The sequence below is a fragment of the Halichoeres trimaculatus genome, unplaced genomic scaffold, assembly GCF_033239565.1.
Source record: "Halichoeres trimaculatus isolate MK-OKI-2021-1 unplaced genomic scaffold, fHalTri1.1 fHalTri1_scaffold_14, whole genome shotgun sequence".
Taxonomy (NCBI): Eukaryota; Metazoa; Chordata; class Actinopteri; order Labriformes; family Labridae; genus Halichoeres; species Halichoeres trimaculatus.
In genome coordinates, this window is record NW_027437192.1 from 33,512,266 (window position 1) to 33,537,114 (window position 24,849).

At 43.2% G+C, this 24,849-nt stretch overlaps 1 protein-coding gene across 1 annotated transcript in view; it reads right to left on the reverse strand.

The window, feature by feature from the left end:
• Nucleotides 1–7,334: 7,334 nt before the first annotated feature.
• arhgef2a (Rho guanine nucleotide exchange factor (GEF) 2a) overlaps nucleotides 7,335–24,849 on the reverse strand; it is a 45,053-nt gene continuing 27,538 nt past the window's right edge. The window contains exons 9-23 of the mRNA XM_074686443.1: nucleotides 23,246–23,371; nucleotides 22,179–22,296; nucleotides 21,737–21,813; nucleotides 21,375–21,546; nucleotides 18,658–18,734; nucleotides 18,376–18,548; nucleotides 18,104–18,171; nucleotides 16,710–16,898; nucleotides 16,446–16,532; nucleotides 14,068–14,117; nucleotides 12,911–12,946; nucleotides 12,730–12,780; nucleotides 10,428–10,760; nucleotides 8,968–9,118; nucleotides 7,335–8,863 (exon numbers count right to left, since the gene is read on the reverse strand). Coding sequence (XP_074542544.1) covers nucleotides 8,835–8,863; nucleotides 8,968–9,118; nucleotides 10,428–10,760; nucleotides 12,730–12,780; nucleotides 12,911–12,946; nucleotides 14,068–14,117; nucleotides 16,446–16,532; nucleotides 16,710–16,898; nucleotides 18,104–18,171; nucleotides 18,376–18,548; nucleotides 18,658–18,734; nucleotides 21,375–21,546; nucleotides 21,737–21,813; nucleotides 22,179–22,296; nucleotides 23,246–23,371 — 1,737 coding nt within the window. The 3' untranslated portion in view covers nucleotides 7,335–8,834. The remainder of the gene's footprint in view (nucleotides 8,864–8,967; nucleotides 9,119–10,427; nucleotides 10,761–12,729; nucleotides 12,781–12,910; nucleotides 12,947–14,067; nucleotides 14,118–16,445; nucleotides 16,533–16,709; nucleotides 16,899–18,103; nucleotides 18,172–18,375; nucleotides 18,549–18,657; nucleotides 18,735–21,374; nucleotides 21,547–21,736; nucleotides 21,814–22,178; nucleotides 22,297–23,245; nucleotides 23,372–24,849) is intronic.

The following is a 24,849-nucleotide window of genomic DNA, read 5'->3' on the forward strand; positions in this document are numbered from 1 at the left end:
TTTATCTGTAACATTACCTGTGAAAACAAACTATGTTGATGGCTGCTCTTCATCCATGGACGGTCTTGCGGCCTCTGTGCCTTCTATAACAAAGCTTGATAGCTTTGAAATGAACTCCTGTCGCTGATCCCTCTTCTTTTTCTTCTGTGAGCTGCTTTCGCCCACTATCCCACTAATAATGTGTTGGACAGTTCTTAACCCAGTTCAAGTAGTTTCTGAAACCTCCTTAGATGTTTTTTTCTGCTTGATGCATGCAACAGATTTGACCTTTCTCAAACAGACTAACATCTTTTCGACATGGTTGTTAAAGAAATGAGAAGCCGCTTATTGCATCAGTTGGGGTTAAATAACTTGTTGCCAGCTGAAAGTTAATAGCCCATGCAGTAGTTATCTGATAGAAGGTTCGTACCTATTAGCTTAGTTAAATTCAGCTGGTGACTTTTTTTTTGGCCAGGCAGTGTATGTTCCAACCCTCACCTTTGGTCCTGGGCTCTGGGCTGTGGCTGGAAGAGTGAGGTCATGACTACAAGCTGCTGAAATGAGTTTCCTCTGAAGGAGGTCTGGGCTCAGTATTAAAGAGAGGGTCAGGAGCTCAGACATGTGGAGGGAGCATGACATAGAGCTGTTACTCTAGCCCCCTGTCCACCAAGTAGTTCAATTCAGTTTGTCTTGGTACAGCACAAATTTTGTGGACAGGTCTCCAAATTACCTACCTGAACCATCCCACTTTTTGGGGTTCCCTTCTATTGGGGTGCCAGAAATACTGATCCAAAAAATGGGGCTAAAAATACTGCAATCCATTGATTCCTTCCACCGCTTACAGAGTCCGGGTTGCAGGGGCAGCAGCGCCAACAGCGAAGACCAATGACCCCTGTCCTCGGCCACTTCCACTAGCTCCTCTGGGGGGATACCAAGACGTTCCCAGGCCAGTCAGGAGATGTAATCTCTCCACTGTGTCCCATGGGTCTACCCCAGGGTCTCCTCCCAGCTGGACATGCCTGAAACACCTCCCCAGGGAGGCGTCCAGGAGGCATCCTCACCAGATGTCCGAACCACCTCATCTGGCTCCTCTCAATGTGGAGGTGCAGCAGTTCTACTCTGAGCCTCTTCCGGATGTCTAAGCTCCGAACCCTATCTCTAAGGCTGAGCCCAGACACCCTGCAGAGTAAGCAAATTTTAGCTGGTTGTATCTGCGATTTTGCTTATCTGGTCACTACCCACAACTCGTGGCCATAGTTGAGGGTTGGAACGTAGATTGACCAGTAAATTGAGAGCTTTGCCATCTGGCTCAGCTCTCTCTTCACCACAACAGGCCGGTGTAGCGTCTGCATCACTGCCGCCGCCCTGATCTGTCTGTCAATCTCTCGCTCTATTTTCCCTCACTCGTGAACAAGACCTTAAGATATTTGGACTCCTCCATTTGGCGCAAAGACTCTCTCCCAACCTGGAGTAGGCAATCCACGCTTTACAAACTGAGAACCATAGCCTCGGACTTAGAGGAGCCGATCTTCATCCCGGCTGCTTCACACTCAGCTGCAGACGGTCCCAGTGCGAGCTGGAGGTCAGTGTCCGATGAGGCCAACAGGACCACATCATCTGCAAAAAGCAGAGCAGAGATGGGATCCTGTGACCCCTGAGAACAGAATCGGTGAGTAAGGGCAGCCCTAGCGGAGTCCAACCCTGACTGGGAACGAGTTTGATTTACTGTTGGACCAATCTCTCACTTTGGAAATACAGAGACTGAATAGCCCGTAACAACGGGCCATCGACTCCATATTAACAAAGCACCAGTGTTGGGAAAGTTACTTTTAAAAAGTAACTAGTTATAGTTATAGTTAGTGCTGAGACAATGTAATTAGTTACTTTATTAGTTCCTAAATTATAAAAGTAACTAGTTACTTTACTTTACTTAAAAAAAAAAACGTTGGTGGCTCAGTAACAGAAAGATCAACTTTATCATTATAGCTACTATTTTCATAACATGTTGTGGAACAATAAAACACAACAAATATGTTAAGAAATATTGAGAGGAATATTTATTTTTGTAAACCAGAGTTGCTCTCATTTGGCAGAGTAATAGTGACTAGTTTCTTTGTCGTGTGTTTCGTGGTCAGGTGCTTTAAAAGATTGGCATTGCTGGATTTTGACGTGGATAAACGTTTCTGCCCTGGGCAGAGTTTGCATTTCACAACAATGTTTTTGTCGTCTGCCTTTACCTCCACCAATTCAAAATAATGGTTGTGCTTTCAACCTGCAAAGCTGGCACTGCTGCCTTCTATTGTAGATGGTTGTGAGGTACTCCTCTGCTCGCTGCTGCTCATCTTGTCATCATACATGCCAACCCTCCCGATTTTCCCGGGAGACTACCGAATTTTAGTGCCTCTCCCGACAATCTCCCGGGCCCATAATTCTCACTAATTTCTCTCGATTTCCACCCGGACAACAATATTGCCACACCATCCTTCTCATTAATAACGGTTGCACCTCTGCTCAAGTCAAGTGGCAAACAGAACAGAAGAAGAAGAAGAAGCAGAAGAAGAAATGAGTAAGGAGAGAAAGCACTCGTGTAAATTCCAGAATGAGTGGAAAAGAGAATTCCCGTTTATCCGGGACAGTGCGAAGGGGACAGGATATGCTACCTGCACATTTTGTAGATCTGACTTTTCGATTAAACACGATGACCGAACGGATATCACAACACATCAATATGACCCCCCCTTTTTTTTTTTTTTTTAAATCTCCCGAATTCTGAGGTCTCAAGGTTGGCAAGTATGCTTGTCGTGTTTGTTTACTGTGCGTGTGCGCGCTTGATCATACTCATGTCTGTGTGTGAGCAGCAGCATGGGCCTGCCCTACTCTGTTTCTGATTGGCTTACCGTCAGCAGTTCCCCTGTGTTAACCAATCATCACTATCACTCGCTTTCTCAGCAGCAAGATTCATGTTCGTGTGAGAGCTCACCGCTCCTCGTCCATGCGTTTATGAGAGGAGGAGGAGGAACGGGGAGTGCTTCATTATAACGCGACTAATGCAACTAACACACCTATTTAATTCAAAAGAACTATAACGGCACTACAGAACGACAAAAGCAACGCGTTACATTATAAGTTACAGAGAAAAGTAGTAACGTAGCGAAAAATAATCGTTACTTCCCAACACTGTGGAGCACACCCCACAAGATACCTTGGGGGACACGGGCGAAAGCCTTCTCCAAGTCCAGAAAGCACATGTGGACTGGCTGGGCGAACTCCCATGCACCCTTGCAAAGGTATAGAGCTGGTCCAGTGTTCCACAGCCAGGATGACACTTCCTGTGTGACAGCGGTAATTAAGAGCAACACATAACCCTGCCATGTTTAAACCATAGCCACATGTCTATCTCAAAGAACACAAACCCAACCCAGAATCCTCCAGGAGCTGCAAGTGTATCTGGGGTGAGGGATGTCTGGGTCACCCCAAGATTAGCTGAAGCAAAAACATGGAGCGAACACATCTTTAGAATCAGAAGACAAGACGAGAAAGAAAGACAGCACACATGCATGTATTCCATGTTTAATCTCTGTTGTAGTATTGAATTCACATTAAAGATGAAGGGTGTGCAAACTGAAGTACAGCCCTTTCTCAGGTTACACAGGTAAAGAATCTGTTCAAGTTATAACACCTTCTGCTTCCTATCCCAATGACTCTCCATTCTACACTAAGACATGTTCAAACCTGCCTCAAAGCAAACAAACACCAGCAGATCATCGCAAAGAGAAAGAAGACACGCAGCAGAGGAACCAGGGTTCACATTCATGTTGCAGCTCCACGCTATGTACATTCAAATACACGCAAAGCTTGATCCTGAGGACAGTAAGACTGAGATAGATAGATAGATAGATAGATAGATAGATAGATAGATAGATAGATAGATAGATAGATAGATAGATAGATAGATAGATCCATTTTCACATATAATAATTCTTTTATGAATAACTTCACAATAAAGCTTAAAGTTTATATCTATTGCAGTCTTGTTAAAAGGTTAGGAGAGTCTCCAGGTTTTAAAAACATGCAAAACATTTCAGCCAAATGCACTACAGACTAAACATTACTTCAACTAAAAACTTAAGCCCCTTTTAGTCTCTCTAAGTCCTCAGTACATCAGAGATCACCTTTGGAATGAAAACACTGCCTCCCTGTGTGTGTGTTTGAGTGAGCCATAAAGTAAAGATCCTTTAGATTGATAAATTAAACTGAACAGGAAGCTGAAGTGTGTAACATTTGAACTCTGGACAGATAAAGCTGGCTTAAAGGAAACTGGACTCCTGGTGATGTTTGAAATAATATTTCTGATGGTGTTAGAGTAACACTCAAAGGTAAATTCATCTCCCCCAACACATTCAGACTGTTGCTTTAAAGTAAAGTCTACAAAGCATTGTGCCTTTTTGAACAACCACAGCGGTAATTGACCTGATAAACAGGCAGCTTTCTATAACAGTCATTTTGAGAGGTTTTGGAAGGCACTGACCTGCAAAAAGAGTGCTCTGATCAGAAAAATGGAAGACGATAAGATCTTTTAAATGTTGTCCAGTTTGTCAGAAGGGGTCTGACCATCTCCTGTCTGTGTTTAGAACATCTAAACCTGTCCTGGATGCTTTTCTCTATCAGAGCTTTGAGCTCAGTCAAACTGACATTGAAAACCTGTTTCTGTGTTTCGTAGGTCTAAACCTGGACTAAGCTCTGGTCCATGCCGAACAGGGATGAAACATTACCTCATGAGATTGTTAAGAAACTGGGCACATGGGGGACTAAGTCCATCAGTGGGAGAAGACAATGAAAAGTGGTACTCTTTTCAAGCAGCAGAGGGCGCTGTCCGCCTTGGGCCTAGCTCATACTGCTGTGTTGGATCAATGCAGTAGCCTATGGAGGCCTGTGCATGAAACTGATGTGACCATCCTCCAGAATTTAAACAATGCAGACCTCAGGCTGGGATTCTGGGGTCATTTTGGGTGTATAGGTGTTAATTTTTATATGATCAATGACACATTATTTCACAAAAACACTACTTTATATCAACAGCGTGCTGCTGCTGATGGAGGCCTAGTGATTTTTACTGTCTCTAAAACGTCAGTGATCCACTGCACCAGTAATGTGTGCCTCCTGCCCCGCAGTGCACACTGTGCATCCAAAGTGCAGATAGCAAGGCAAAACAATGTCGCAAAGAAAGAACTCAGGGTTAGAGAAAAGAATGAGGGTAAAAAAAACACCCAGATAAAGGGATGTTTGCATGTTTTGGTAATGGAATGTTTCTCACAGAGCTTGATATAGACATTTAAAGCTAATCAGCTAGCTAGTTAAAAAAAAGAAAATGATCTTTAACTCGTCCATTTTGTTCATATTCATGCTAACCTGTTTGTATTTGTGTAATAGGGGAGACCAGGCATGTAACACTTTTTGCTTCAGCTCCTCCAACTCACTGGATTTTTGAGTCAGAGCTCTCAAACTTTGATGTAAGGTGCCCACATTAGTTTACTACAAATGGCACCTATTTAAACCTCTGCAAGAATATTACAGACCTCACCAGGCAGTGTCAAATACATGGTGGTCCTTTGTTACAACCTTCCCCACTACCAGGTTAGGTTGAAACACATGCTGGGGTTACTTGTAACAGTTAGCCAAAAAAAAGCAAAAATTTGAGATCACGCCCCTCAAAAAGAGGTTTATTGAAATAGAAAAATCTAGAACAATATCCATCTCTGTCACTGACCATAACTTACTTCCTGTTTCACTTCCCCCTTCCAGTGAGCTACACTGGGTCCAGAAACCTACACTGGGACATCACTGGAGCCTCAGCTTCTGCAGTGATTTGTAGGAACATGGCAGATCTCATGTGCCTTTGTGACTGATCTGACTGACTGACCGTTCTTTGTGACGTCATCAGATGCTTTTTAAAAACATCTAGCGGCACACCTCTGTCAGTCTTTCTTTTCCACTGCCTTGACATTATGTAACATTTTCAAAATCAAGAAAATGTTCTTAGTTGTACATAAAGGGATGTAATACTTTTTAAAGATGTGTTACAACCCACCCCACCACTGTCAGCCAGTGTTTAGCTAGCTCTATTAGCATAGTGGATTAAGATTAGCATGGGAAAAATGCATCACATTTAGCCTGAGAAACTACAGTTGATTCTGATATAAGTCAAATGATTTGATCTGGAATAGTATAAAAACTTTGCAAAATATAGTCTTAGTCAAAAAATTACTTTCTTACCTCACAATCAGTTTTTTTCTCTACAGAATCAGCAGCTGTTTCCAGCCCTGACAGTCACCATGTCTGACCAGGGTGGAAGTGGATAAATACTGAAATGATCATATGACTCCTATCTTATCCCTGATTGGTGGAATTGGCGGTGTTACAACTCTCCCCATGTTACAACCAAACCCAAAAATAAAGATAGAGGGCCTAAATCAAAGTTTGCTTAGGGCCCCATGGAGGCTTGAGCCAGCTCTGGTCTCCTCACTGCCCTTCCATGTTGTACTTGTATGATACATGGGGACATGTATCAGCTCCAGTATAACACAATGCTGAGGTCAGAAACAGAGACTGATGATCAGACACTACCCTGGTGTGTTTGGCTTCGGTATTGCAGAGCAGTGCAGATGTAAAGACTGTGTTCACACTACAGTTAAATATAACCTGAACCTGATTTTTTCGCTCCAATGTGACCCATATCTGCTTTGATTCTGTCAGTTTGAACAGCACGAGTCACAATTAATCTGACATTTTCAATTCAGATTCAGACCACTTTCAAATGTGGAACTGAATCATATAAATATCTTCTTTTTTTTTTTTTTATGTGACCCCAGTTGGAACAGCCAGGTCGCTTTTAATGCAACTTTGATGTCAGTCTCGAGCAGAAGCTGAGCTTGGTGAACTCAGACATGGGAAAAAGCGGAGATGGAGAAGGCAGGGGAGGGAAGAGGGAACTTGAGTGAAACTAAAGTGAAACTAAAGTAAAACTTAAGTGAAACTAAAATAAAACTAAAGCAAAACTAAGTAAAACTAAAGTGAAAATAAAGCAAAACTAAAGTGAAACTAAAGTAAAACTGAAGTGAAACTAAAGTAAAACTAAAGCAAAACTAAAATTGAAACTAAAGTTAAACTACAGTTAAACCAAAGTGAAACTTAAGTACACATTTGTGTTTTTCGAATTGCAGAGAGCTTGGACAAAACCAGGCAGGGATCCTACAGGCAGCAAAACAAGCCCAAATAAGAACTACACTTCAGAAAACAAGCCCCAAAAACCCGGAGCCACATTCGTTTCCATAAACAATGTTCTTTACGTGATGTCATTAATGTTCAACTGAGCATGCAGGTCACTTCAGGAGTGTGAGTCGTTTACATCACGGTCTGCAGACAGGCCATATCTAAAAATGTGATATGAACAGCCAAAGAAAAATTCTGATATGAGCATATGAAGGCCTGAAGTGTGACTGTAGCCAATGACGCAGAAGTACGTGTAGCTCCTCGCCGTGGAGCTACGTAGAGTCCACACGGAAGTTTAAACCTGGCTGAATTCTAAATCATAACCGAGAAGGTCAGACCAACATCGATCCACATGCTGTAGGTGATCTGTGTCTCTTCTCCTGGGGTGTGTGCAGTGAGCAGTGTTTCCTCCTAGCTCTGGTAAAAACAAGGATTTGGAGTAACCATGGTCTAAAAACAAATACTCCTGTCCTCTTTGGTGGCAGAGTTTTAAGCTTGATTTTTATTTTTCTTTATTCCGATTTATTGACTGATTTTTGTTTGATTTTTTAAAAATTGAGATTGGTTCTGCTCCAAAGGCCAACATCACACCTTTATATTGGGGGCACCAATACAGCCAAAGCCTGAAATGTTATGAGAAGGTACTTCTGGTGTCCTTTCAAAATAAGAGTCTGTCTATTATAAGAATAGGAAAGAAAATGAAAGTAACACAAATGGAATAAAAGTGTCACAGCAGTTTATCTGATTTGAATGTAATGTTTCATCCCTAAATAAAGAAAAGCATTTTAAACTCTATTCATGTTTTGTTTGGTGTGATGATGGAGGGTTAAAATGGGAAGAGGAAGTCGAAAGGAATATTTAGTGAATGTACTAAAATCACACTCTGGGTACTTCAGGCACCGTTTGAGGAGATTATTGCCGGACAGTGGATTGCTTTACATTGTGCTTGTGTTCAGGTTTGATCCTTCTAATGACAGATGAACAGAGATGACTCTGCTCTCCTTGTATGGCTTGTTTCTCAGGTACAGCATTTTCAGTAGTGCTGTTTTTAAAGAGGCAGGGAGCTTCTTTCTAAAGAGGGTTAGCATGGTGCCATGGCACCTCCTGCTCAGTGCTCATGTAAGGACCACCTTCTGTCGAATGCCTCCAAAGACACTAAATATAAAGTTGAAATCTTTCTCCACTTTCTCTCTCCTCTTTGATAACAAACCTACATTTTACTATCATCAACTCAGCGACTGAAAAATTCCCTGATTTTATGTTGAATTAGAGTGCAGTCATGTCAGAAGCAGTAGAGCTAACAGAGCCTTGATATCAGAATATAATCTTCAGATAAAATCCTCTCACATCAGTATCATCCCTCTCTTTGGTCACCTGATGCAGGAACAGAAATCAGAACAACCCAGAGCTGAAATAAAAGCACTCACGGTCACAGGTTAACAACTGAAAGCAAAGCAGAGAAAGAAATACTAAGAGCTGCAGCACAGACGCACACTGTTGTCTAAATGTGCCCGAGCTGTGTGGGTTAGTTTGTGTCATAATACGCTGACTCTAAGCTCATACGACACTGTGGCACATGCGGAGCATCAGATTTCTTCTGGAATATCCTGAAGATCTGAAAAAGAAGAGGAGTCTGTTTTCAGTTCAACATTTAACAGTCTGCAAGACCAACACACACCAACACTAACTCCAGGAGAGCACTCTAACATCATGTCTGACCTTTGGAGCTTTCTGATGCCGTCCCATCATCGTCTGATGTCATGTCTACCTCCAGATCACTGCCATCCTGCAGGCCGTCTGATTGGCTGAGGGGTTCCTGCCCGCCCCTCTGGTCCTCCCCTGATGAACCTCCTCTTCCTGCCGGCAGAGTCTGAAAGCAAAATGAGACAGAGGTGCTCACCAGATGGAGGACGAGGCCGCAGTGACAGCGGCTGACAATCACTTTCCTCAACCTGATCTCATGGCATACTGCTGAACCAACCAGAGAACTGGGACTTTCTGGATTAGCATTCAAGACAAGTCAAACTTTATTTATATAGCACAATTTAAAACAACTGCGGCTGACCAAAGCTTGAAAACAAGATCAGTAAAAGAACAATTAATTGAAAAAAATAATAAAAAATAATCAAACCAGCAGAAAGGTTAAAAAACCTCAAATGGTTCAAAATCTTCCCTGAAGTACATAGACTATTTGTCTCTATAGGTAACTGTACATCAGACCAGACAAAAATAATTTGCAGTCCCCCAAGGCTCCATCCTGGGGCCTCTCCTGTTTAACATCTACAGTGGGGGAAAAAAGTATTTAGTCAACCACTGATTTTACAAGTTCTCCCACTCAGAAAGATGAAAGAGGTCTGTCGTTTTTATCAGAAGTACACTTAAACTCTGAGAGACAACATGAAAACAATCCAGGAAATCACACTGTAGGATTTTTAAAGAATGGATTTATAAATTATGGTGCAAATCAGAATGATTGTCTGTACATGGGGCGCACTAACTGTTCATCAACTGTGTTACCAACATTTTCTGCTGTTCTTACTATAGATGTTATAAAGACCAAACTGTGAAGAAAAGGAGCAGAAATATGAGATGATGGAGGTCAGGTGGTGGCATGTTCAAGGTCTGCAGTTAGCACAGGGACAAAAAATAGAGGAAATATCAACTGTGTTAGCATCACTAAATGTAGAGTTGTAGAGACAGGTTTCTCTCTTCTTGTCCTGTCAGCTGTGTTACTGTGATTTTTGTGCCATAATTCTTTTAAACTGTGATATAAATGATGAGGGACATCTCTGGGGAGCGTGGCCTGATATAGAAATGTTGAATAACTCTAAATTCGGTAATATATGGATTTATGGTGAAAAAATACTCACAACTTTTGTCCATAACACAGTTGGCAAAATAATGCAGACAGTTTTTTATGACTTAAATATTTAAGAATTCGTTAGAGATTAAGCTTTGTGCTTTTTGCTAATTAATGAGTTTAGTATATTCCAAGTATAAACTTTGCAAACAAATAGAATATGAAGCAAAAAGCACTTTATTTTACTTTTTTGCATTTCTGAAACGTTCCCCTGATTATAGGACCACTCAGATGAATAAACTTGTCTCGCCTTAATCCAGATGAATGGGAGCGTTCCCTCTCTTTTCTGTCAGATCTGGGAGATTCTCTGTGTTGATACCTGTGACATCAGCTCTGTTCGATGCTGGGGAGCAGGCGAGGCCCCGCTGCAGACCTTCATGTGTCGGACCTGTCGCTCCAGCTTGGTGCGGGCTCTCTCGCTGTCCTTGAACCGGCTCTCGGCGTCTCTGAGCCTCAGCAGCTCCTCCTGCAGCAGACTGTGCTGCCTCTGGAGAAGAGCCAGCTCACCGATAGTGGAACCTGCACTGGACTCCCGATTCACACCGTCCCTCCAGAGGGGGCGCCACGCCCCTCCTCCAGCTGGGGACGCAGCATCGCCACCCTGAGGCTGCAGCAGCAGCTCCAAGATGGAGTCTTGTTTGATGACTGCAGCCTGTGAGAGAAGGACACAGTTCATATGTGACGGCTGAAAACTGTAGCCTGAAGGTGGACTACAAGTTCTCTGCAGACTTCATGACATGGAGCAGACCTTACAGAGTTAAAAAGATAGACTAAAAGGTGCAGTGTGTAGACGTTGTTTGCAGAAATGGTGAAAATAAGATTTAATGTTTGTAAAGAATCTTAAAATAAGTGAACAATAGGCCCCATAAAACTTAAGTTTCTATTTATTAAGTTATTAAGTCAGAAAAAAAGCTTTTTATATTTACATTACTATGGGTCCTGTTCATGAAGGCAGACATAATGAACCGCCATGTTTGTGTACGGCAGGTTTTGGGGGACAGAAAGAGTGAAACCTGGTTTTCAATATCAGCCTGGCCATCAGTCATGACATCTACCCAGATGGCAGGCAGAGAAGAAGAGTGAAGGGGGTTGTTTTACAGTAGAAGAAGAAGAAGAAGAAGAAGAAGAAGAAGAAGAAGAAGAAGAAGAAGAAGAGGGTATATTTTTATTGTTTTGCAAGAAAGAATTGCTTTTGAGAGTATTTTCTGATGGAGAATGACAAACATGCATCATGAGTGAAATACATCAGATTTTGGTCCAAAAAGATCAGAAAGACATCGACTAAAAGGAGAGTAAACAAGGAGTTAGAGTTCCCAAGCTGGTGTCATCAGTGAAAAAGTTGAGTATGAAGGACAGCGCTGAAGTTGGCTGTTTTCTGCTCCACAGGTAAAGGTACCATTGGAGAATGTTCCAGTAGCATCAATTAGGTTGTGAACTCCATTGTTTATCATTTATAGGACATCCAGGGGTCTGCATTAATATATTTTAAAGCTACAAGGAGCCAGTGCAAAGAAGTCAAAGAGCTGCATGAGGCTCCAGACCCTTGGTATAGTCCAACAAACGTCAGCGTTTCTATGTTTAAGAGCTTTCTTTTCTCTCTGACAGTCCAAGGTGGATTTAGCCCCGTTTCCACCAAGCAGTCCGGTTTAGATCGTTACAGTTTGGTACAGTTGGCTTGGTTACTCCTGGTCCTGTTTGTGTTTCCATAGCCAACAGTGCCCTCTCGTGGTAGGCGGCGTGTACGCTGGATGCTGATATCTGCATCAGTTAAATTATGGCGTGACGCCATCGCAGCACAGTAAACAAAGAGCAACGATGGAAAACAACCAGTAATTCTTCTTCTCTGTGATTGTCATGTGGCTCTTTGTGACAAAGAACAATCAAGCTTTGTTTCAGAGAAGACTGCTGATTGGATTGGTTTAATCTGGCATCCTGATGGAAGTGTCCCAAATAGTGGGAGGGCTCGTCTTGGTTAATTGGGGATCAGTCCCAGGACTAGTCAGTGGAAAAGCCACAAAACGCGTGCTGTACCAAGATAATCCAAACTTAACCGCTAGGTGGAAACAAGGGTTATGTGCTTCATTGTTGAAGGTTAGCTCTGTCAAACAGAACATGAGCTATCAGGAGGTGATGTGACTGTCATAGAGCTTTTGGCCTGTTGTTTCTTTAGCCACGAGACATGTCCTTCAGCATCAACGCCCATTAACATCATGATCAGAATAAATGAGGCCATCTTCAGGATCCTGTTTGATCTGCAAAGGCTGAGAGTCACTGTGTGATGGGATGTTTGAGTAACAGTTGGGCTCATTCTGAAAACTGAATGATCCATGCTGCTAAAATGCTCATTTCTACACACACTGCACCTTTAAGATGTCAATCATTCTGACTCTGAGGTGCTGACTGAGGCAAGAACATGACTGTTTTTTTTTTCACATTTTTCTGACTGAATCTCTGTAAGACTGAGTGAAATATCTTTAAACAGGCTCTGGTAGGAGCTGTCACACAGTGTGTGGGTGAAAGCTCCCCTGTACACAGCTGTCCAAAGATGAAGAAGCACAGTCTTCACAGACCAGGCTGTGCTATCAGATCAGTGTGTCTCAGATGGAGGCAGAGATTCTGACCTGGAGGGCGTGGAGGTACACACTGAGATTCATCAGCCTCTGGTAGACCTCCTGCAGACACAGAGAGGACACTGCAGTTATATTCAGGTGAACTACACATTTAGCATGAATGTTTCTGTCATGTGTTTAACACACACACAAACACACACACATAGGCATGCAGCAGATGCTCCTCACTCACAGAGGGTGGCTGCTGGTCTGGACTCCTCATACACTCCTTAAGAAACAAAAACAAAGTTCAGTTACTGAATGGAGAGCTCGTCACATCAGTGTGGACACATTTACAGTCATTACACATGCACACACACACACCATAGACTGTAAAAAAAATGGACGTCATCTTGCTTGGCTCGAAGTGAGGTCGCCACAAAAACTGCTCCTTCTGGTGACTGGCTGCAGTATAGGTTTAAAAATACGGCTTTCCAGCCATTCTAGATGGGCTGTGGTCAAACTTAAAAGAATTATTTCACCTGGTAGAAATGTTTCTCATATCCGATTGTTGTTGTGATTTGAAGATATCATTTGGCTGTCTTGTATCCAAGTTCTCTTTTTTCTGAAAAGTTTGTTTTCTTTAGTTATACGAGGCTAAAAAGGAGGCTTTACGTACATTTAACAATGATTGACAGCTGCTGTTCTCGTGCATTTTTTTGGGGATCGTAAAATATGTCAGGCGGTAAAGTCAGGAAGTGATTAGACTCTCGAAAGAAAAAAAATAATTATTATTTTTGTCACCAAGCTCCACTCAGATTCTCCCAGAATCCCTCATCGTCTCTACTGCGCAGAATCTGGCTCCAAACTGCTAAAATGATGGCGCCCGAGACGGCGGTATTTTGGCTTCAAAACTGTACAATGATAAATGGCGGAGCCTCGCTGTCCACTCCATATACAGTCTATGACACACACACACACACACACACACACACACACACACACACACACACACACACACACACACACACACACACACACACACACACACACACACACAGAGTGTGGCAGGAGAAATGTGGCATATGGTGAGAGCAGCTTTGATCTATATCAGCTTAAACAGAGCCAAGAAAGGTAAAAGAAAAGCATGGGATACATGATATCCTCTGTGCTACAAAAACAGGTGCAGGCATTTCAAAGTAAGAGCACAGTCATCAGTTAAATCATTGAAACAAGTTGTTCACAAAAGGTCTCATCTGAGCTGCAGTCATCCAAAGAGAAGGACTGAACGATAAGGGTACACCTGCTGCCACTGTTCACTGACTCTGACTTAAAGGAGCAATACCAAAAACACAACACTCCCCTTTAGAAACCTCCCCTGCACCCCCTCCTGCCCCACCCACAGGTCACCTTTGTTGAAAAGAAGTCATGAACTCCGTTCAGCAGCAGATCCTGGTCCCCTGCACACAGAGAACAGTCGAGGTCAGAGCTGGAGCTACAAACACTACAAACAGTATCCTCATAGCTAGGGCTGGGCCATGTGGCCAAAGAATACAATCTCAGATTTGTTTAAAAAAAAAAAATCTATTTTGAATTTTTTCCCAATTTTTCCTACTTCGAAACAAGATAAGATCAAATGACAGAGGTTACTCAAAACAGATTTTCAAGTTTTTTACTTTTATCAAAAACTTAACAAAAGTAACACCTGTTTTACTCTTGGGATTGAAGTTTCAGCTGTTATTTGGTATTAAAAATTGCACTCTACTGTATAAAAAGAGGCAGACCTGTTTACATTCTCACTGAAAGCTGCAACATTCCCAAAAACATGAGCCAGAAATTCTCTCATTACTGATTCTAACCCCCCACAATAAAATAAAATTTTCATCATCGCTAGCTTCATGGTTCAATTGGATCACGTCTGTCGTCGCAGAATAAAACAAAACCCCCTTCCAGCTCTCCACTGTATTTTCACATTTATTCTTTTATTTGTTTTTAATTTTATTTATTTACTTGTGCATAACTTTTTTTTTTATTTTCACTTATATTTGTTCAATGTTGTTTCAATTTTGGCAGTTTTGGTCCTCCATACAACAGAAGTTATCTGGGAAAAAACTAAATGTCTTGTGTCAGCTCTGGTCTTTGTTCGGTTGATTTTGACTTTTTGGTCAACTTCTTCAGGTAGTTGTTTGAAATACTTAATCTATTTCAACTCAACTTAACTTTTCAGTCATTTTAACATTTCGTTAACACATTTGTTTACCACAGTGGGAGGAGTCAGCTGAAAAACTCTGGTTAGTCTGTGGCTGTAGTGGCTAATGACTGAACGCTGCTGGTCAGAACGGGTCGGCTCAATAGATTTTAGCATAAGTTAGCCACACATCTTTAGCATTGTAAACTGAGCTGGTGAAGACACGCTGAGAAAGGTAAAGCCTCGCCCACAGTCGGCTCTGCTCTGATCAGCTGGCAGTGGCAACGCCAGACCTGCTTCGCCGGCTAATTCATGGTTTTGATCGCGCCGGTCCAATTGAAAAAGCTACCGATGTGTGTTACATTGAGGATGACTGTCTTGTTTGTTACATTTTCTGCCGGCCGGCTTCTTGCTCTGTCAGAGGGGGCGTGTTGTTAGGAGGCAAAGAAGGGCGACACAAGCTGGGGCGCGGGATCTTGGAACACAGAGGGGAGGGGTGAGTGAGGCTGCGTTTTTCAAATGTGTCTCATCAGCCAAACTGGGTTTCACATCGTAGACCATAGCTTTAACTCATATTTGAGAGTTTGTTCAGGTTGTTGTTCTACATTAAAAAACGGTCAAACGGTTTATGTCATGGAGTTCTAAAACCAGGTGTGTGCCATGACGAACAGACGGCTGGTCCATATCATGGAAGGTAGGCAATATGTTCAAGTTATGTGGTTCAGATAGCATGAAATCCCCCAATCAACTGTGGTAGAGTCTCATATCCTCTGCATCCCCTCTTTACTTTGAGGTCAAAAAATGAAATTCACAAAGGCATTCTGGGTGTTAACGTGTAGCTTGTAGCTTCATAAAACAGTTTGAGGCTCTCATATTCACTGCACTTCCCCTCAGTCACTGTAACAATAACTTTAAGGTTACAACTCAAAAGCATTCTGGGTAATATCTTGAAAGCTGTAGCTCTACTAAACAGCTTGGAGCCTAAGGGATGAGGGAAATGAGGAAACAAAGTGCAGCAGCAGAGCCCTGACAGTGATCCTCAGATGGAGTAATTGACCATTAGGCCATAGACAAGTGTTAATAAGAAAACTTTATTTTTAAAAAGGGTTAACAACCAATGAAAACTCTGCCTTCAAGAGTAAAAAAAGCAAGTTTTTTTTAAGTCACTCATCACCACAATGCACCTTAGTAACAGCTGCAGAAACGTGATGACGAAAGCGTTTTTAATCCACGCCTGACTGAATTATTTTATTGTCAAATCAGCATCAATTACTGACTTATGTGGCCGTAGATTTTCAAGTTGAAGTATAATTTGTAGTTGACACAATACCAACGTATTATTTAGAGTTATCACAACAACTTCATTAACCTTTTGTCAAATATGGATAGAATAATGTGCCAAAATAAGAAATGTGCAAAATCACATTTTACAGTGCAGGTCTTCTAAAGACCATCTGCAGTTTCCACTTCCTGAAGTCAGACTGATGCTGACTCTCCATAAGGGTGTACCCCAGTGTGAGTGAGTTAGTGAGTGAGTGAGTGAGTGAGTGAGTGAGTGAGTGAGTGAGTGAGTGAGGATGCTCTTTGTTCTCTGACTCACCGGCCTCTAGCGCCTCCAGGTGGTTGTGATGATACAGCAGAGGGATGTCCAAGCTGGAGCCCAGAAGGAGCTCGCTCAGCCTGTCCACTGTGGACACAGGGAAACAGAGAAAGAGGCTCAGCCTGTGTTTGTGCTCACAGCTCAGGTCAAAGTGATGTTTGTCAGACACTCTGCGACTCCTCTGATGCATCTTTCTTTAAACGTCCGGTTCATAGAGGAGCTTTTTCACAGAGTGTGTGTAGAGCTGGAGGTTTGAAGAGTTACCCTCAGCTGTGGCGTCCATCAGCAGCTTCTCAGCTCGGGGGGCCTGCGGTGTGTCCGCTCTGAAGAGATATCGAGTGATGGGGGGCTGAAGCCCATCTTGGCCACTCGTCACCTCCGCCAGCTCACAGAATAACATCACCCTCTCCTGCAGGAGCTCCAGCATCTCCCGGTCCTTCTGCTGCAGGTCAGCTGTGTGTGTGTGTGTGTATGTGAGAGAGAGAGTTGATATAAATACACAATTTAAAACACACACAAAGTTGAGCTAACAGCTGTAACAACGGGACATTTCTAACTGTTTTTTTCACCCACGATGGTTGAAGTAACATCTCTGAGGAATCATAAAACCTGTTTCCACCAAGTGCTTCAATCCGCTTGGTCTCTGTACGCCACGACTCTTTTGGTGTTTCCTTTGACTTAAACTGGGACAGATCCCTGAATTACAAACCCGTACCGTCCCACTTTTTGGGACCCCACTGTTGGGGTGCCAGATGTACTGATCTGATCCCCGAAAGGTGGAGCTACAACGCTGCAGTCTGTTGATTGGTTGAAAGCATTGTCACTTCCTGTGTGACAGCGGCTACTGTATTTCTCCTGGCAGCACACAGTTTTCCTTGAAACAAATCTTGATTGTTCTTTGAAACAAAGAGTCACATGACAATCACAAAGAAGACGAATTGCTGCATGTCTTTCATCGTTGCTCTTTGTTTACTGTGTCCCATTTTTCTTCTTTGTTGGATTTATTAGCGGGGTACACTGTGTCTCCCTGCTATGCTGTTACTCTATTACGTAGCTGACACAGCTAACAGCATCCAGCTTATATGCCGCCTACCAAAAAGGGCACGGCTGGTTGTAGAAATGCAAACAGGATTAGGTTCTACTGATCCAAACCATACCAAACTGTACTGATCCGTACCAGACCGCTCGAAGGAAACAGGGCTTTAGGTGAATCCAGCAAAGACAGGAACAGTAGTGTTGATGTAATAAGTACACCTTGGGGTGCGGTCACACTGGCTAAACGAGCTAAACTTTAGTGTTGAAGCGTGCCTAAGCACGGTACGGTTTGCCAGTGTGACCACGTCCTCAGTGAACTGTGAACAACAGATTGGTTAGTACAGAAAGTACTAACCAATCTGTTGTTCACAGATTGGTTAGTACAGAAAGTACAGCCTCTGAGCTGACAGCATCTGACCCCATCACATCTGAAACCTGAGGTGGTTTCTATCATGGTACTTCATGTTTGGATCCTGATTCATTTCTCTTTCTACAGCTCTCCCCTGTTCCCAGATTTAACCACATCAGCTGATCAAATATTGTCAAAAGTCAGCGTAGGAAAGGATGTGATGATGGGATCAGATGATGGTGAGTGGACTGTGTGTTAAAGCATGCATCCTGACCTTTGAGCCTCCGCAGGTGAGCCTTATATTCAGTCTCTATGAGAGGAAACTCTTCCCTGGACGGACACCTGAGAGCACAGAGCACAGATCACCTTTGATGGTGTGTGTGTTTTCTCTTTGATCTTCATGTTATACACTGATTATTTTGAAACTTGCTCATACTAAGAGGCTGTAGAGCAACTGACCCTGCGAGTGTGTGTGTGTGTGTGTGTGTGTGTGTGTGTGTGTGTGTGTGTGTGTGTGTGTGTGTGTGTGTGTGTGTGTGTTCTGACTTGCTGACGGTGCGCTGGATGTGTCTGATCCACACGTTCTTGTCCTCTTTGGTGGCAGCGTGGAACTCGTACATCTCTGGAGGAGTACAGTCGCTGATGAGGAACATCCCTCGGTCCTGATTGGCGATGTCCCTCACTATCAGGTTCTGGAGGGACAGGACTGGTGGTTTGTCCTGGATCACAGAGCACAGGAGGGTTTTCAGGAGGTAACTCAGTATCACCAGGACTTTTATAGTTGTCAGAAAGAATAGATCTTTTCTAGGCGTGCAGAAGTTTTCTTACCAGACATGGGAAGATGTACCTCTGATCCTTCTCCTGCAGAAACACCAGGATGTCTGTCATCAGGATGACCTGAATATCTACACACAAACACAAAGACAACACATGCACACGTGTGTTAGGGCTACATCAGACTCAGGTTGGTTTTGGTGAAACTCCTGTCCCTCACAGAGGAACAGAGTGGAACCTGGGCAAATGATGGAGCCAAGGGCGTAGGTTTGCATAGGGACGGTAGAGACATAACACTACCAACTTTTCAGGAGGCATAAATTGTCCCCACCAAATTTTTGCATTATATAATGAGTTCAGTTATATAGGGAATTTAGATTGTCTTCCCACATGTTGTAAGGATAGAATTGACGCTTCCGTTATTAAGTGAATTATTTTCATAATGTTCAGACTTGAATTTACCCCTTTTCACTCGCTGAATGTGCCGGTCCATTTTTTTTTCCCTCAAACGCACGTTGGGTTGACTATGGACTCCGCCCCCGACACACACACACACACACACACACACACACACACACGCACACACACACACACTCACTCAGCCCCGACAGAAATACGTGTCGACAACATGCCGCCTCCTTCGAAGAGGAGGGATATTAGAAGTTTTTTCGGCCAGCAGCAGCCACTGTAAGTAATGTAAAAAGACGTCAATGTTGTGGAGGTGGGGAACACGTACCACTAAATTTGCTATTGAAAGTCCGACCTGCATCAGAGTTAGCATACTGTGCATGCGCAGTACTCTCTGTAGAGCCGACTCCTTTCTTTGAGAGGCAAGCGTAAACAAAGTCTTCGTCAGTTCAGAGGTCAGTACAGCCACACAGCGCTGTCTGGAGTGACACAGACTTCAGCAGATCATCGATATCAACCCGGAGCGGACTATGATGGAATATTGGTGAAAAACACGAGTTTTTGGACGATTAATGCAGTTTTAGGAGCGGTGCTGTCTATGAGTTTGGCTGTGCTTGTGGCAGTAGTGTTTTACCTGAAGGAAGGCTCCATTTTTATCTATTTTTGTTATTCTCTGTCTAAGACGTTTTTTCAGTTATATTTAATTTATTCATAAGACAGACAATGTTGAGTGGTCTTAAGACAAATGTTTGGTTTTTTTTTGCATTGCAAAAAAAACATTGCAAGTTTGTATTGTGTATGTTAATATAATTTTAAGTTATGTTCAAATATTGCAATTTAAATTTGCTAATAAAATCCAGACATTTATTCTGGAAGTTTTCAAAATTTTTCATTAGTAGTTTTTGAAAATAAAGGTTTGAATTGAATGGTGTATCAGGGGAACCAATACACATGAAAGTTAGTATAGGTCAATATAGATTTATTTTGCATTGATCATTTAGCCTACCAATTAATTAGGTTCATATTAGTGAGAAATGTAGCCCTGACCCCCGTTCACCCTATCTGTTTGGTCTTATTAATGTCCCGTCCCCAGCAAAAAGTGTACATGCAGGGTATGCTGTTATATTGTCCCTACCAATGTTGAGACCAAACCTACGCCCTTGGATGGAGCTGTAAGGAATGAAGGCGTTCAGCTCTGCAGAAGCTCTAAACAACACGTCAACATTTAACACGGGTTTCCACATGTATGACCAGGGAGGGTCCTTTCTGATATCCCATGAACCTACAGGATGCTAACAATGATGAACAGCCATAAAAGTGAGGAGGAAAAACATCTTTTAATCAACATCGTTTCAGCTCCCAAACCAGCCCGTGTCCGGGTCTCGCCCCCCCTCTGTGTCTGTGCACTCCCCCTGTGTCAAGGTCCTGTTCCACCTCTGGCAGGGTCCTTCACCCGCCTGCGTTTCATGGCCCTGCATCCGCTTTATCTGGGTCCTTCCCTCCCTCCCAGCTCCTTCTGTGTCTGGATCCCCCCCTGGTCTGGATCCGGCTCCTCCTGTGTCTGGGCCTATGTGTCTGCCACATAGTACCTTACTAGGGGTCAGTATTGGCAAGAACATCACGATACGTGGGTCACGATATAATTATATCATGATATCATGATATATTCTGATAATCTACACAGTTAACTAAGAAAAAAGAGATGACTTTTATGTAAATCACACAGTATAACTCAACAATAGAAAGACAGGTTAAGTCAGAACTATTTGATTGAAAACAACTTTTCTGTTTTACTGTATTTGAAATAGTCAGAGGCAGTGTTTCACACACTTTACTTGAAAACAAAGTGCATCAAGTTTGTCACTTAAACTACTGTGACATGAAACTAATGATTGGCTGAAAGTCGTGGTCAGTTGGTTAAACTGATGAATGTCACTTGGTGTAACCAATGTTACTCATAAAAAAATCTTGCCATGTTTTTACATAAAAAAGTTGCTATGATTATGACTTTATCAGTCTACTCCACTGTAAAAAATGAAATTAAAATATTTTAAACTTACCCAAAAAAGAGGGAAAAATGATGTCCATAGCATCAAAAACCAGTATTATCAAGTTTGAAAATGAAATAATTTAAATGAACTTTGAGATTATATTTTTGCACAGTCTATGGGCAACACAGCACAGTAACACTCCATCTGCTGCAGTGGAAGTTGTGTTTCACTTTCAACTTGGCTAAAATGTGAATTTTTATTTGAAAATAGAAAAAACAGAAATATTACTATTAAAAATTAAATTATATGGATATAGTATCGCGATGTATTACCGTATTGTTATCTTTTCACTTGTTTCCACAACACTGTTACCTTTGAGCCGGGATCCAGGTGTTTTCCAGTACAGGATTCCCTCATGGACCAGTCTGCGTCTGGAAAGCTCTCCTGATTTAAAAAGTGATCCATCCCGCACTCTGGTCTCGGCTCTGGGGTCCAGCTTAGCCTGGATCTCCTGAAGACGTTGGGTTTTCTCCAAATCCTCCATCTGAATACCACAGGAAAGGACAAGTGTCAGGCAAACCTCAGACTCCCAGAATCCCTCTGTCCTCCATGCTCTCTGTAATTAACCCTTTGGCAATTATCGTTCATAGTCATTCAGCGTTCCGCACGCCTCCTCTCTCTGTTCTATGAGGAGCTTCCCTGGCTGATGGGTGACCCACAGACTGTTCTGGTACCTGTTGGTCTATCAGACTGAGGAGCTCTCTGACCATGGAGAGAGCCTGGGCCAGAGAGGAAGCTTCTTCTTCATCATCTGCAAGATGAAGAAGCACAAAGACGGTTTTAGACAAAGAACAGCAGAGAGTTGGTTAGTGGGCTCTTCACTAACAGAACATGATCTGATGATCTAACAGAGCCCCGATGGTCTCCTCTGTCACTGGACTGAGAGCGGTCTTTGTGACAGTCTTTGTGATAAAGTCTGTTGTGTTGTTGCAGCAGAACAACACACACAGCTGGACATGAAGCCTGGACCCTGTAGGATCAAATCCTGGAGATGTGAGTGGTTTAATTTTAGACACTGTGCTGGAAGATTCTCTGGATGTTGTAACTTCCTGTTTTACCCACTTTGATCTTCAGATGAATAATAAAACCATTGTGATGTGTTGCATGCTGACTCACCAGTGGTGTTGTCCAGGATCCTCTGGATAAGGACAGGATACTTGGAGATCCGCTGAGTCACCAACAAGATGCACTCCTGAACACCATGGCAACGCAGCAAAGGGCCCCGACCCACCCGCTGTGAATCAGAGTCCTCACTCACTTTTCCATGTGACTTTTAGAGCACGATTTAATGTGGTTTGACAGTGCAATGAGATTATTTACAGAAGTCAGAGGAACCTTTGCCTGATCCTTGCTGGGTGTGGGACCTCTCTTTAAAGTGGCGAGCAGTTACCAGAGGAGGGATCTAAAGCGTCAGAGCTCAGGTGGAGAGTCAGAGCTATCATTACCTCCACTCAAGCCCCGCTTCCACCAAGAGGTTCAGTTCACTTCATCTGAGTACAGCACACATTTGGTCGTGTTTTTTGTCCTTTCACTAAAAACTGGGACAAGTCTCCAAATTATCGACCCACTCCGTCCCACTTTCTGGCACCCTTCCGTACCAGTCATATCAATCAGACCCCAGAAGGAGGAGCTAGAAACACTGCAGTCCGTTGATTGGTTGGAAGAGTTGTCAATTCCTGTGAGCCAGTGGTAATACAGAACAAGTAACCCTAACATGTTTGAATCTCTAGTCCACTTCCTGAAAAGAACTTTGTTTTTGTCTGGAAAATAATGCCATCAAACAGAGTCAAACTGCTGTCCAAACAAAACTGTGCGGTGTTTTTCTTGTGGTGTTGCACTGATAAGGCGTCACGCTATTACGTAGTTGCTATCAGCATCCAGCTCACCTTCCAAGAAGGGCACGGTTGGCTCTAGATTCGCAAACTGGATCAGGCTTTACTGATCTAACATGTACCAAACTGTACTGATCCATACCGGACCACTTGGTGGAAACAGGACCTTAATGAACGCCCTGATCTAAGTCACATTCGCGTTACATTCAACCCTAGAAATGCTCAACCAGAAAGAAATGAATGAGGGAACAACGGGAGCTGAAATCTTTGGAGGCTGCAGGATCATCTTAGGGTCACACTGGCCATTCAACTGTGTGAGTGTGTGGATGTGTGTGTCTGTGTGTGTCTCACCCGTATGAAGCACTGGAACCTCTTGTCTCTGGCCAGCAGCTCTTTGTACAGTTTGACAGCCTTCATGTGTCGGCTGCAGAACTCAGCGTATGTCTTCCTTATGTCGTCTGCAAACTGACCTGAGAACTAACACACACACACACACACACACACACACACACACACACACACACACACACACACACACACACACACACACACACACACACACACACACACACACACACACACACACACATACGCACGCAGAGGTTACTTTGTGTAGTTGTGTGAGGGAGACAGCTGAAATCTTAAAGTGATACTCCGGGATGGAACAAGTTGGGTCCTATCACAAGGTTTAGGGCAGAAATTACCCCTACAGCAGTGTTTTTGTGCAGCAGAAGCCCAGGGCGCTCGCACCAAACACCCCCTCCCTGCTCCTCTGCCGGTTTCCTCTGCACTCAGACGGGGCCATATTTTACTTGACCAAAAACACAAATAAACGGACTCCCACTGAAAAACTCTGATATCTGTCTGCATTCACTCTTTATTTAGAGAATTTTCAGCGCGTTACTTTCACACAAAACACCACTAAATAAGGCTCTAGCTCTCATCGTGTCTCTTCGTCCTGGCAGACTACCTGCATTTGTTTATATCTGGCACGCCGCGCGTGCATACTGATACACTAAGCGGCGAGCGCCTCGTAGCTAGCTGTGGCTCTGCAGCGGAGGTAGCGCCGTTTTACAACACAATGAGAACTAGAGCCTTATTTAGCGGTGTTTTTTGTGTGAAAGTAACGCGCTGAAAATTCTCTTCATTAAGCGTGAATGCAGACCCATACCAGAGTTTTTGGTGGGAGGAGGAAACTGGCTGACGAGCTGGGAGGGGGTGTTTGGTGCGAGCGCTCTGGGCTTCTGCTGCACAAAAACACTGCTGTAGGGGTAACTTCTGCCCTAAACCTTGTGATAGGACCCAACTTGTTCCATCCCGGAGTATCACTTTAAGGAAGTGTCTTTGTAAAGAAACCAGCTCTCTCCTGGTCCAGCTCTAAGAACTCTGGGTACTGATGGATTTTTAGACCCTGAAATGAGTTCAGATGAAGAAGTATAATCAAGCAGTAACCTCCGGTCTAAGAATATGAGACAATGCCTGACAGGCGCCCTATAGCTGTACGCAAAGCCCTTGCCACTACCAATATGGCCGCTATAGCTGATGTGCTTTATTTTCCGTTTCAGAAACAGGCGGGTGAGGTTGGGGAGACTACGTCCATGTTTTAAACAGTCTATAAGTAAAATGATGTGAACAGATTAGCCAGCCAATCCAGTGTGGAGTTTTCAGTCTTCTGTGAGACTGTGTGTCTGAATGCTTCACATAAAGCTTTATATGAAAATAGATTTTCAAATACCAAAACGGTCCCATATCAATGAACAAAGTCATCATGGATTAATTTCAATAAACCCCCTCCATCAGTTCCTCCAGCTGTAACTGGACATGGATATGTGGGAGGACAGAACAGGTGCACAGTCTGAGGGGGGAATCAGGGAACAGGGATGAAGGAGGATCAAAGGTGGTCCAACGTGTTGAACAGGGAACATGCCTGTATCCCCTCTGAAGCATGTTTATCT